At 39.2% G+C, this 13,814-nt stretch overlaps 1 protein-coding gene across 2 annotated transcripts; it reads right to left on the reverse strand.

Annotated features, from left to right (window-relative positions):
* Positions 1-4,926, reverse strand: LOC137258255 (uncharacterized). Of its 2 annotated transcripts, none has more exons than XM_067795861.1 (4): positions 4,902-4,926; positions 3,140-3,186; positions 2,560-2,698; positions 1-1,882 (listed from the first exon to the last, which is right to left on the reverse strand). In XM_067795861.1, the coding sequence occupies exons 2-4, from the start codon at positions 3,157-3,159 to the stop codon at positions 1,592-1,594; spliced, it is 450 nt and encodes a 149-aa protein (XP_067651962.1). In that variant the 5' UTR covers positions 3,160-3,186; positions 4,902-4,926; the 3' UTR covers positions 1-1,591. The 2 variants fall into 2 exon arrangements, with proteins under 2 accessions (XP_067651962.1, XP_067651961.1); XM_067795860.1 differs by having other exon boundaries at positions 4,860-4,921.
* Between the last annotated feature and the right edge of the window lie 8,888 nt (positions 4,927-13,814).

Here is a 13,814-nt window from a genome sequence, read left to right on the forward strand (position 1 = left end):
TTTTTTTGTTTTAATTTGTTTTACGACACTTTCAGCAACATTCCAGCTATATGGTGGTGGTCTGAAAATAATCCTGTCCATCTTTCAAGTATGTTGTAAGAATACAGACTGAAAGAGAGGTATGAAAAAATTAATCACTAATTTTCATTCCTTGAAAACTTTAATCTCAATGCTGACATTGAATGTATCTGTTTGTGAACAGCATTTCACATGCATCTTGAAGGGTTTCTGAAGACAAAAATGCCTGGTCAGCTTTACAACATGTGCACAATGTCGCGACTGGAGCTACTTAATACAAAATCAGTCTTAAAAACTGATGCTGTCCTGCTAGCCTGTGACTACTAACTTGTGCTCATGACAAGTGAAAAACCAACGATGGCTGTCCCATCTGGCTAGTAGCTTTTGAGGTGACAGGTCAGTACAGTAACAGTTCTAAATGTGTAAATATTGCAAAAAATTGGATCTGAATAAAACTGATAGCATGGAGTATACAGCATTGCCTTGATCAAGCAGGGCTACGTACTATTTTCAGAACCAATCTTGAAACTAAGACAAATTTTGAGGCTGCACATGTTCTCCTCACATCAGTGGTAAAATCTGGTATAATCTGACAACCCTTTTATATTTCTTAGAACTAACAGGAATGTTCTATGAATCATGAAATGGCACATCATTTCAATCTAAAATACACATATATACAGCAATCATCACAGGTCAAAACTACAATCACTCTCCAGTTATTATTTTTGCTCATGTCATAAGTAGTACTTGGGCACTGCTTGTTTATTAAAGAGAATAATGCTTCTTTCTCACATATGTTTTTCTTTCAACATGCATAATCCTCATGTACTGGTTTTTTGGACACCAAAGACCATCTGTGTTGTCTTGATTATCACATGCAAAATTCTTAAACATGTCACTAGATTTAAACGTAACATGGTCCAAACACAAACATTCAAGGATTGACAATGTCTGTGTTTCTCGATGCAACACCTGGCTTTACAGCCCGGGGAAGTCAATGAAACTGTATCACATCTGAAATCCTATGATCCAATGATATTATTATGCATCACACAATTCTGAAACCCTATTTTTAGTTCTTGATTTCATTAAAAATCAAAGTCAGAAAATTAAATAAATCTAACTAAAAGGCATATTTACATGACTATATTAGAAAAGAGAAAGCTCAAATGTTACTGAGTTGCCTGTTTAAAGTAACTGATCAAATACATTGCAAGTCTCTGTTGACTATAAAGAAAATAGAACCTTTTTATGAAATAAAACACTAGTTTTCCTGCAACAACATAAGTTCTTATACTTCATAAAGAAATACATTTGACTAATTAAAATCAGTCAAGTGTGAATTTACTTTGAGTCCTGTAACTGACTCAGATAACTTCAAATAAAGCAAAATAAACTCAACTGACCCACACAAATGTGTTTCTGTCTGTACAACTCAGAGCAAATGGTTATCAGAACTCCCTAAACCATCAAACATGTAAACAATGTGGTGTGTGTTGCTTGGATTGATAACATTGCAAATTATGGTAGTCAACAGCCTTGTTTGTTGATTACATTAGACAGAAGCTGTTTATGGCCCTTGAACACCAATGCTTTGTGAGGTATTAGAGATACCAGTCTCTACATAGACAACTGGCACTGGGGCTTGGTTCTGGGCCTGGCTCACTGGTGCAGTTGGGGCAGGGGGAGCGTAGCCTGATACAGCTTGTTCATAACTCGGGGGCTTGCTGGGCTGGCTGTGCTGGGTTTCTTCATACGGTGGAGGCCCACCTGGAAACTGGGTGGCTGCACCTGTGTACTGGGGTGGCAAGCCTGGAGTGGTGTCGGGCAGAACCTCATGTTGAACGATGGCAGAGCGGTCCTGTAATACAAAGATATGGAAATGAGTCACTCACAACTCTAGCTGTAGGGTGCTAAACCCCTTTAAAAACTTCTTGCTTTGAAGTTATATTTTCGTATGACTTTCAGCATGTTTTTGTTGTAGCATATGGACCAAAATTAATCTAATCTTATGAAACTACATGATCACCAAGTAGTCAGTGGCTTGCCTCTTTAGCTGATGCAGGTTTTCACTAGATGACCCAATATTTGTCACTTGTCGGCTCAACCAAAAATGTGTGTGCTTGACAAAAATGCTCAAAGATTAATTCATTTTTTGTCGAAACGAACTAACGAATGAATGAATGAATGAATGAATGAATGCCTCTCAAAAAACTTAAACACCTGACCTGTCTAAGTGACACATGAGGATTAAACATGTCATGCTTTAGAATGGTCTCCTTAGAAATGGTTAGGATGAAGACTTTCATGAATGAACAACTTCTTTCTTGCAGTGGATGTAATTACCAAGCAAAGGATCATCTTTTGCTTGATAATAATGTTAAAATCTACACCAAAACATCGCATCCACTGCAAGAAATAAGTCGTATATCCATAAGTCTTCATCTTTATCATACCAACTTCTAAAATGCCACTTAGAGAAGTTAGAACTGGTTATATATATAAAACAATAAAGATCTTGGCCAGATGTGTCCTTACATTGTAGCCTGGTGGCATCTGTCTTGTGTCCACAATGACAAACTGCCGTTGCACTCTGGCTGCTCGAAGTCTCTGTGCTCGAATGTAGAAGTAAAATGTCCAAAAGATGACCTTGAGGAATACCAGAATCACAATGATGCTGAAAACACAAAATGGTAGCTGTTATCATTAAAAGTGCTATAATACAGGGAGGCCATTATATGGTATGCATCCTGATAATATGGAGGCCATATGTATGATTTGTATCATAATACAGTACGTCTTTTTCATTGTTTAATTCTTTGCCTTGCTCCAGGTGTATTACAGTTCTGTATAATTTGTTTTCAAATATCAGAAAAATGTGGCAGTATATGGTAACAAGAGAGACACATAGGCTTGGGGACACTCTGCAGATTCTGCTATTGACAGCCAACCAGGGAATACCAGCCAGCCACTAAGCTTGGGGTGGGGCACTGTGCAGATTATGCTATTTATAGGTAAACAGGAAACACTATTACATGATTTTAAAATACTTTATTGTGAGCACATTTACCATTTTTTGTAATAGTATATTTTGCCATTCTGGAAAGGTTCTACTTACATATAGTAATAATCCAACATTGTGACAATCTCTGCACACTAAACAATCTGGAAAAAATGGAAAACTAAAAGTCACTCAGAATGTCCATAATGATAGACAAGCAAAGAGATCCATCTAAATCACAGGGCAGTATAAATGACATAAACATTTCTGTTCAAAGGGACTAACATAGAAGTTAAGGAAGCAACCAGATACTATAAGTTGAGCGGAACATGGGTTGATGTAGCCTTGATGTTTGTGTATGTTCCCTGAGCCCGAAGGTCAAGGTGAACATAAACAAACATCAAAGGTACATCAATCTATAGGCCTGAGGGACCAGTGAACAATGTCTTTATCATAGTGAACACCTCAATGTTAATTTTGAATTGTTTGAAGCACAGGTACAAAACTTTTTGTAGCCATTGCTAGATTCAGAGTTATCTCCCTTCCATCAGTTAGCATTCGCGGAACATTGGTTATTCCTGTACGTTAATTTCTGTATATCATATGCAATTCAATGTTATTCAAGATAAAGAATCACTACCACACAGTAAAAATGAATTTGGCATTCCCAGCTGGGTATATAGATATATCACTCGCTTGTGAGTGGGGTACATTAAAAATAAAAGAAGAGTGCTATGCCAGTCAGAAAACAACATTTACATGTGAGGTATTAGAATTTAATCAGTTTAAATATTAAATATTATTTAGGAGTAAGAATACTAATATCATCATGTTTTTAACCAAAACATCCTTAATTTCTATTCATTTAGATACACGATAGCAATGAAGTTTGCTGCTTAAAAATGTGCCATGTGGTGAAGTTAGACAATACGTCACTTACTGTTATAAATATGCAATTAACCTTTGCTCGATTACTCTTGATAAAGTAAGTTTGATTCATGCGAGAAGAAAAAGGGTCATCCTAGTTTCAAAATGTCCCAGGATTTACTGCAAAGATGAATGCTTAAATATTTCTTTGATTACAAATGGTCGACATTTTGAATGTAAACAACGAATGTGGGGCATGGTGTTCCTGCTTTCTCTATTTTCATTCACCAGGAGCACATGAAAATAGAGTCCCAGTATACATCAATATAGTCGATTCTGAGCAAATGACGAAAGTGTGAACTCTGAGATCAAGAAACCTGTTTATTCATGACTGTCAAGTAACCACAATGCTTGGGGATTTTACAGGACACTTTGTTCATCACGCTCCGTTTTAACCCAACTGAGTTGGTTCGACGGTGATTGAATGAGGGTCAAACAATTCACTTAGTACCCATGTCGCATATAAGAGACGACAGGCTGATCATGTGTTTAAAAAATGTTCCAATGTAATACAGATCTTTTCACCTGTAGTCATAATATGGACGGAAACGAAAAAAATCCCTTTGTGTTGATTTACTTGGTTAATGACATTGCTTCTTAAGAGTGATCGCTATCAGCAAACATGCAGTAGAATCTAGTGTTCACAATATATCATACAATATGTTGAAGAAATGATGACTGTATACACGTCTTTGGTTGAAGGCAAGGCAGGCGACTGTTCAAGTGTGTAGCAACAGAGAGCGGCCATTGCTGAATGATTCAGAGAACGAGGATGTGTACTAATTTGAGAATGTTTACTAGCTGTTTACAGAACGGCTTAGACACCCGTGTGGGTACATAAGCAGTTAAACGACAAGGGATTATCATATCATGGTTTCCAAGACTGACAAAGAAATAAATCCCTACAAACCTTTGGTAACTTGCTTTACACTGACGAACGTGAACTACTTACAGTGTTCTTCCGGTATCTCCGGAGTGAATGATTATACTGGTTTCGCTTATGAAATGCGTTGATGCACTGTTTAGTTTTACCCCGTCTCGCATATCGCAAGTTACGCGCGCAAGGGGACCCTGGAACCAGTTTAACCCCAGACTGGAAATGTGGGCGGGTCATATGACGAAATAGGTGTGTTTTTTATATTTCAGGGGCGGTGACTTGACATAAGTAAGTTTAGTGAATAATTGACAGAAGATGGTTTAATGGTTGTTGCAAGGCGTTTTCAGGAGCTTCTCACGAGCAGAGAGACTATATAGAGTTGTAGACTATCCCTGTCACGAGTTGGGCCGAGTCAACAGAGGAGGGTCAATACAGGAGGGTTGACTGGGAGGTTGATGTAGGAAACGTTACAGGGGAAAGTCGATTTTGCAGGGTCAACTTGACAGGAATGTTAGTGTAAGACTGCATGAAAATAATTAAATGTTTCTCGGGCTCGTTTTTTTTAAGGTGACGAGGGCGGTAGGACTTTGGGTTTTTTTTATTTTTGATAGAAAAAAAAAGTGACGAGGGACGAACACATTTTGATTATATTTTGTCTCTCAGAAATACAGTTTGGAAAGTTTAGCACGTTATAATGAACTGTAGATTCAGCCACACTCGTTCTTACAGACACTCACGCTTATAGTGGACAAATGGACGATCGGGACGCGGCAAAGTCACAATTATTTTTTTGAAATGGCAATAAAAATTATTTACGCGCACAAAAGAAAGTGATACGCCGATACCCGAGAAACATTTCACGTGTTTTATTTAGCCTTAGAAAGAGTTTACATATCAAGACATCACAGTTGATGAGGGTTGACTAGTTTCGTGTAAATCGTGTGGCACACTTGCGAGTGTAATAATTTCTTTTATTACCCACGTGGTACTTCGTAACGGTGTTTCACAACAAAGTGTTATGTGACATAGGTTTGATCGAGTGCTTTGATTGGCTAATACGTGAACTTTGACATTACTGGTACTACTTTCATCACTCATTCTATTCATGATTTTCATTCGTTTTCACACCTGAGAGGGGTCCTAGTCAAAATGGCCACAAATCTTCCAAGTCAAAATGGCCACACCAAAAAGTCAAAATGAGCATACATTATTTTATTATATTTATACTTATTTGTAAAAAGAGACATAAGAAGTTATATCAGGCAGAACTTGATGATTATTACACATGTGTTATTAAATTATTTTCAACAAAGAACAAATATATACGTGTATGTTTTTCAAGTACAAACACCTTTTTACTCTTTGTTTTTACATGTCATTCGTGAGACCATTTTAATTCTAGTGAATTAACACATATATATGTGTATGTTCTATATTCATGTACAGCATTACGTATTATTTATTTATACTTACCTTCCACATGATTGTATAAGAACAATTACAGTAAACACAGCGATGAAGAATGAATCAATTAAGGCTTAATTAGTTAACGAGGCATCTTAATTATGGATGTAATCGCATGCTAAGCAGTATTTAACAAACCGCCTTAGTCATGAATTACAGTTATAAGGCACCTCATCACATGCAAATGCATTTGTATGCTGGTTTTTCCTGACGATCGTGGTACGCTTAACACACTTTACAGCCATGATAGAGGTAAGTAATATCATGTTCATATCTGTCCAGCATTATATAGTAATGTATCATGACACTGAGTCGAGTCAACTGTGTCAAGTAAGCAAGTTGCTTACTTTTTGTATTGTTATCATAACTCTACCAAATGATTAACGGGTCTTGAAATAACACCTCTAAGTATCAAGGAGGAAAACATTGAGAGATTAATTAAACATCTCCAAGTTTTAAGAAAGAAAATATTGCAATGTTTCAATTGAAACATCTACAAGTGGTAGATAAGAAAACATTGCTAGAGTACCTTTCGGACATAGGTTTATCTACTGACTCCATCAGTAGAGGTTTCCCCTTCTGTGAGCCAGTCTCAAGAAGGGTGAACTTCTCATCCACCTCAGTCTCAAAGCATGTAAAACGAAAACACTTCTATTGAATTAGATAAAATTTATTTCATTTATTGTGGTTACAAGCATTATTTTCAAATCTATGATAACTCAAGTGTCTGTAATAAAAACGAAAATAAAAGAATCTATAACAATACGTAAACAAATACGTCTAGTAGGCCTCTCATGAGTGTAAACAAAAATGGCGTCGCTCGTAAAAGTTATTGATTTCGTCAAAAGTGACGGACAATTGCTTGGAAGAGTTGTGAATGTTATGAAGAGATTGAATACCTTCTGCGTGTATGTTGTCAGAACTGCACAGTATCACACAACATCAAAAGACGAGTGGCGCTCTTGCATCTCTATCACTGCCATTGTCAGCCGCATCCATTCGCGTCCTCCCGCAAAATCATATTGTCACTGCCATGCCTCCCGTGGTTTCTTATGTATGGGTCAAAAGCACTTCCCAGAATCTGAACACAATAGGCTTGAAATCGTCTTCGTTCGAGGTTGAAGGCTGTGTTTTCAGACCCAATTTTCGGTGGAGTCTTCAACATATACATCGAATCTCGACAAGTGGGAATTCCAAGATGAGAAGGCGTCACTGGCATCCTGCGCAAAGCGTCGCCGAATTATATACAGTAACTCGTCCCCCGATGAAGAACATTAAGCTCAACTATTTGAGTTCCCTCTTATTCACTTTCATCTTTGTTGTTGAGTTTGCCGCTCCTAATTAAATGCTCCCCAGAATCTTCTTCTCTTGGAACACTTCTCAACATGACGACTAGCCCGACAGTGATGGCCGACTGACGTTCAGGCTAGATTTAGGTCACGTAGTCAAGTTAAAAATATTTACACTTCGCAAGTGTTTTGATGAATTACATTATTGCTTTTGAAAACAAATCCTCAACTGAAAAGAATTAAATTTTCATTACGACTTGATTCCGTCTTAATTTGTTTATTTTCTTGTGATTTGGCGCCGTATGGGAAATACATTGCCTCTACGTAGCGTACGTTTTCCTGGAGTGACGCGGTTGACATTCCAAGCACCAACATGATGTATTAATCCGCGTTACATGGTTCTATATAGGAAAGCAAAACATTGCTTTATTTTAACGATATTTTCACTTTTTAGAACGTGGGTAATAAATAGGATACAAAACTCGTTCCCCTTTCATATCAAGTTTATGTCCCGAGTGAAATAATTTCACTAAAGCTCGTGACAAACCAAAATTATTTCACGAGGGACATAAACTTGATATGAAAGGGGAAGCTCGTTTAATATCCTATAATTACTATACATTTTATTCATGTACATGTGTGCAGTGAAACACAGTAAACAAGTCGTGACACCCCCTGTTCACTGACGTCACGTTCAACTGTTTAAAGGAGCACTGACGCAGAGCGAATAATGTTTCTCGCCAACGGTCCAATCACGAAACCAAACTCGCTCCCTCGACCGTGACGGACAAAGGGACTGGGCTCTGGTCCACCTTAGCAGAATTTCTTCACCTAAACAGTCAGGAGGCCGGATGCCCATCATATGCCATTATTTAAAAATATGCCTGGTATTCCTTGTCCGATTGTAGCAAATTATCCCAGCAGTGTAGTTTTTTTTCTGATGCCTGGATGATGTAGTGGCTGATCCAATTTGATCCTATTTCTGTGTTTTTAACCTCGATATTTAATCATGTTATGTGAAAATACGATGTCTACAGGCACGTAGCAAGCCACATTTGTTTCAGTCCGAAAGATTGCAAAGCTTTATATTTAGGTAGTTTTGAGTGTTGGTTCAGCTGTGATAGAAAATATCATACGTAAATTTTGGTAGCTATGGTACCTACCCTGGTTTATTATTTATGATAATAAAAACACACAGTCTATTTATTTGAATTCGTAAACTAAAAACGATGACTTTGTAGAGAAATCTGAAAATGTTCTTACGTAAAACAAATCTTATCACACCTATTTACCCAACTACACAGCAAATGCCTATATGTATTCCTTATGTAACGAAGTTCCGTTGGTATCCTCGAAACAGTTTCGGCCCATAAGTGTTTTCAGGCTGCATGCGACAGAGAGATTACATTTTCCTTGCTGTAACTCGCGTTTGATGGTGTAAAGCTACACGTGCGATTTGTCATCATTCTCTGGATGGTCAGTTAATGAATTTATAACAGGCATAATAAGTAGTAACACCACTCAGGTTACTCAACAAAGGTTCCCATTTGGCATTTCTCCTGTCTGGAGTAAATACTCAACATTATAAATTAAGGTCTGTAATGGCAAATGTATTGTATGATATGTAATATGTGCATGTAAGTGATGCAAGAGGGTTTATTAGCTGAGTTACTTAAAGAAACATCGATCAAAGGATTAACCGATAACACACTGATTGATTAATTACTTTTACCTTCTAACAAAGGATTGTCAAAAGGCAGTGTGTGTAGATGTGCTAATCTATAGTGACTACACCCTGTCGTAAAGTGCGAGTGTAAAAGCAACATCCTCCTTTCAAAGAATTAACCACCTTGCGTTGATTGATTGATTGATTGCTCATTATTGGTTAACTGAATTACTTAGAATGGCGGACATCATACAATCAGTTGCCAGGTGTGCTATCTTGGGTGACCAATGAGAGTTTATCAGGTTTTCGCCAATGTGAAAGACGTAAAACGATGTGTTACTTTTTCGCAAATCACACGACACAGAGCAGGATTATCTACCAGCTGCAGATGAATGTAATACGATTTCTTTTATGTGGATATTGATGGATACATTCCTGAACAAGGTAGTAGCCTGACATTATTGCTATGAAATTATTCTGTTTTAGAGGCATTTTAGAAGTTGCTGAGCTGAAGGTGACGGAACAAATTTTATGGATGATCAACTTCTTTATTTTCATAATAGCGACGTTTCGGTATGGATTCTTATTCTTATCTTGTGCTTGAAAACGGTATAAGAATCCATACCGAAACGTCGCTATTGTGAAAATAAAGAAGTTGATCATCCATAAAATTTGTTCCGTCACCTTCATAAAATTAGTCAGTTTTACATTCATTATTTGCATTCTGTTTTAATTTGTGTTGTAGCATTCAGCAGAATCTATATGACTACACACTAGATCGCGTATGTGTGTGAAATAGGATCCACACTGGCAATCTATACAATGTGTAAATGTTGCTGTCATGTATGGATACTAATCTTGTTTATTACCCATATTTCAGATATGGGCATCATATGTGCACATATCACTCTTGCCTAGCGACCATTGTTTCTTTACTTTGTCGTCTGTGACGTCACACTTGCGTACCGTGTTTTGTATCACAAATATAAATGAATATAAGTGATGACAAAGAAATTATTCCACTCAAGCAAGTGCGTCATGTGGGTTATACGAAACTCGTGCAAAATTATGTATTGACTGAGCAAATTTCACATCGTTTCTTATGAGCTATATGGCACACTTGCTCGTGTAATAATCTCTATATACACAATGCCAATTGCCGACAAAGTGTAATCACAAATGTAACCGATATGTTACATTGATGGGATGCTGATATCGGATGCTGCTAGGGGAGGTTGCTATAGGGGGATGACGTTGGAGGTTGCTATGGGAGGATGAAGTAGGACGATGCTATGGGAGGATGAAGTAGGACGTTGCTGTGGGAGGATGAAATAGGAGGTTGCTATGAGAGGATGAAGTAGGACGTTGCTGTGGGAGGATGAAATGTGATTTTGCTATGAGAGGATGAAGTAGGAGGTTGCTATGGAAGGATGAAGTAGGAGGTTGCCATGGGAGATTGCTATGGGAGGGTGTTAATGGAGTCAGATATTGGAGATTGCTCCGACAGGTTGATTTAGCAGGTTACTATGGTTACTAAGGCTGGTATGTATAGGTTCATCACCCTTACAAGGTAGTTATTTAATTAAACTCGGCGACGGCTTTAGCCCGAGCAGAGTTTATTTAAATAACTACCGTAGTGAGGATGATTAAACTGCTTACACCACGGGGGCATACGTATTCAATATATAAGACATAATGAAGGTGATAAAACTACACGTATGCGCAATTCCATTTTTATTTGTATAGAATTGCCCCAGGGCATTTAATAAAGTCATGCTAATAAACCACGTCCAACAACAATGGACATAACTTTCGCAGGTGGTTTAAGGGAGGTTGGTGTAGGAAGTTGCTATGAGTAGACGGTATGGGACGTTGATTAAAGCGGTTGATGTAGGAGGCTGCTAGGGTTAGACGATATGGGTGGTAGATATGGGAGGTTGGTGTAGGAGGTTGATGTAGGAGGTTGCTATGGTTAGACGATATGGGTGGTAGATATGGGAGGTTGATGTAGGAGGTTGCTATGGTTAGACGATATGGGTGGTAGATATGGGAGGTTGGTGTAGGAGGTTGATGTAGGAGGTTGCCTGTCGTGGATGATATGGAAGGTTGATTTAGGAGGTTGATGTAGGAGGTTGCTATGGGTAGATGATATAGAAGGTTGATTTGAGGGGTTGATGGAGAAGGTTGCCTGTCGTGGATGATATGGGAGGTTGATTTAGGAGGTTGATGTAGGAGGTTGCTAGGGGTAGATGATATGGGAGGTTGATTTAGGAGCTCGATGTAGGAGGTTGCTAGGGGTAGATGATATGGAAGGTTGATTTAGGAAGTTGATGTAGGAGGTTGCTAGGGGTAGATGATATGGAAGGTTGATTTAGGAGGTTGATGTAGGAGGTTGCTATGATAGATTGATATAGGAAGGTTGATTTAGGGGGTTGATGTAGGAGGTTGCTAGGGGTAGATGATATGGAAGGTTGATTTAGGAGGTTGATGTAGGAGGTTGCTAGGGGTAGATGATATGGGAGGTTGATTTAGGAGGTTGATGTAGGAGGTTGCTTGGGGTAGATGACATGGGAGGTTGATTTAGGGGGTTGATGTAGGAGGTTGCTAGGGGTAGATGATATGGAAGGTTGATTTAAGGGGTTGATGGAGAAGGTTGCCTGTCGTGGATGATATGGGAGGTTGATTTAGGAGGTTGATGTAGGAGGTTGCTAGGGGTAGATGACATGGGAGGTTGATTTAGGAGGTTGATTTAGGAGGTTGCTAGGGGTAGATGACATGGGAGGTTGATTTAGGAGGTTGATGTAGGAGGTTGCTAGGGGTAGATGATATGGGAGGTTGATTTAGGAGGTTGATGTAGGAGGTTGCTAGGGGTAGATGATATGGGAGGTTGATTTAGGAGGTTGATGTAGGAGGTTGCTAGGGGTAGATGATATGGAAGGTTGATTTAGGAGGTTGATGTAGGAGGTTGCTAGGGGTAGATGATATGGGAGGTTGATTTAGGAGGTTGATGTAGGAGGTTGCTAGGGGTAGATGATATGGAAGGTTGATTTAGGAGGTTGATGTAGGAGGTTGCTAGGGGTAGATGATATGGGAGGTTGATTTAGGAGGTTGATGTAGGAGGTTGCTAGGGGTAGATGATATGGGAGGTTGATTTAGGAGGTTGATGTAGGAGGTTGCTAGGGGTAGATGATATGGGAGGTTGATTTAGGAGGTTGATGTAGGAGGTTGCTAGGGGTAGATGATATGGAAGGTTGATTTAGGAGGTTGATGTAGGAGGTTGCTAGGGGTAGATGATATGGAAGGTTGATTTAGGAGGTTGATGTAGAAGGTTGCTATGATAGATTGATATAGGAAGGTGATGTGGGATGTGGCTAAGTGAAGTTGAGGTAGAAAGTTGATATGGGAGGAGGAGGAGGTTGGAGCTGGACATGAGGGGTGATGTAGGAAGTTGCAATGAGACGTTGATATATGATGATAATGTGGGAGGTTGATGAGGCAGGGTAACATGGATGGCTGCTGTGGGAGGCTGATGTAGCAGCTTGACGTAGTGGATCATGATATGGCCGGTTGCTATGTGTTGAGATTCAGCAGGGGGCTGTGCTGTGCTCATCACTAAATTTAGCTTTGGAGCATGACTCCGCCTCCTGTCAGCAAAAATATTCCAGAGTATAGCATGACCTGTCGGAAAGGTCCAGAACAGAAACCTCTGGGAGCTTTTAATATATATTTGTCTATTTAGAAGCTTGACCACTAATGAAGCCAGGTGCATGTTATCTTCACTGCCGTTGTTTTTACGGTTTTACAACATGGGCGACACAATTTCGGGCTAAACGTTCACTTTGAAGTTGATAGACACGTGCTCTTCCGTCACGGAACTGAAGCGGAGAGCCTGGTTCGTCACTGACTCGAATGCCACTGCACCACTGGAACCGTCGACGTCGATGTAGTCGTCGCAGTACAGAGCAAGAAAAGGGTACTCTGGATTAAACGATTACGAATGATTTGCACTGACACTCTCTCCAAACCAGGCACAGCACCCGCAGCTGCTGCGACAATTCGATTAAACGAACAAATTCCCCGGATGTAGTTATCCTGCAGCGGTAGTGTGTGGTCCACCACCTGTAGGTTTGGTTTGTTGGTACTGTCTCATAACGACTGATCATACTTTAGTGAACACCGGGGTGACGTGCAATGGCAGATTTAGACTCCACAGTCTCTGTGCGTCCAGTGGTAATATTTCAACTTACAGCATTGAATGGCTGCATGACCATTTTCTGTTATTATTTAGCTACACATTGCCAGTGGTGGTACTAAAAGCAAATTAGGCAATGTCCCTGTTTGCAATTCTTCAGAGCTGCACGTGCATACTGCAGATCACGTTTTCTCCATGACATTCTCATGCCAGGTTACACATTCGAAGTAAACGTGCATTGAAATTAATTTTGCACTTGTTAATCATTTCAAATTGGTTTGTTGCTTGTTGGGTTTACATACCGCTGTTTTACATACAGATTACGGGACCCCTGAAGGTCCGGGGTAGAATAGGCCTTCAGCAACCCATGTTTGCCA

This window comes from Haliotis asinina, chromosome 12 (genome assembly GCF_037392515.1).
Source record: "Haliotis asinina isolate JCU_RB_2024 chromosome 12, JCU_Hal_asi_v2, whole genome shotgun sequence".
In the NCBI taxonomy this organism is placed as follows: Eukaryota; Metazoa; Mollusca; class Gastropoda; order Lepetellida; family Haliotidae; genus Haliotis; species Haliotis asinina.

Excerpts from the sequence above, each read along its gene's own strand:
- LOC137258255 (XM_067795861.1), bottom strand. The coding sequence starts at position 3,159 with ATGTTGGATTATTACTATAT. Across the intron at positions 2,699-3,139 it reads ATGTTGGATTATTACTATAT|CATCATTGTGATTCTGGTAT; the intron begins GTAAGTAGAACC and ends TTGTGTTTTCAG. Across the intron at positions 1,883-2,559 it reads AGATGCCACCAGGCTACAAT|GACCGCTCTGCCATCGTTCA; the intron begins GTAAGGACACAT and ends TTTGTATTACAG.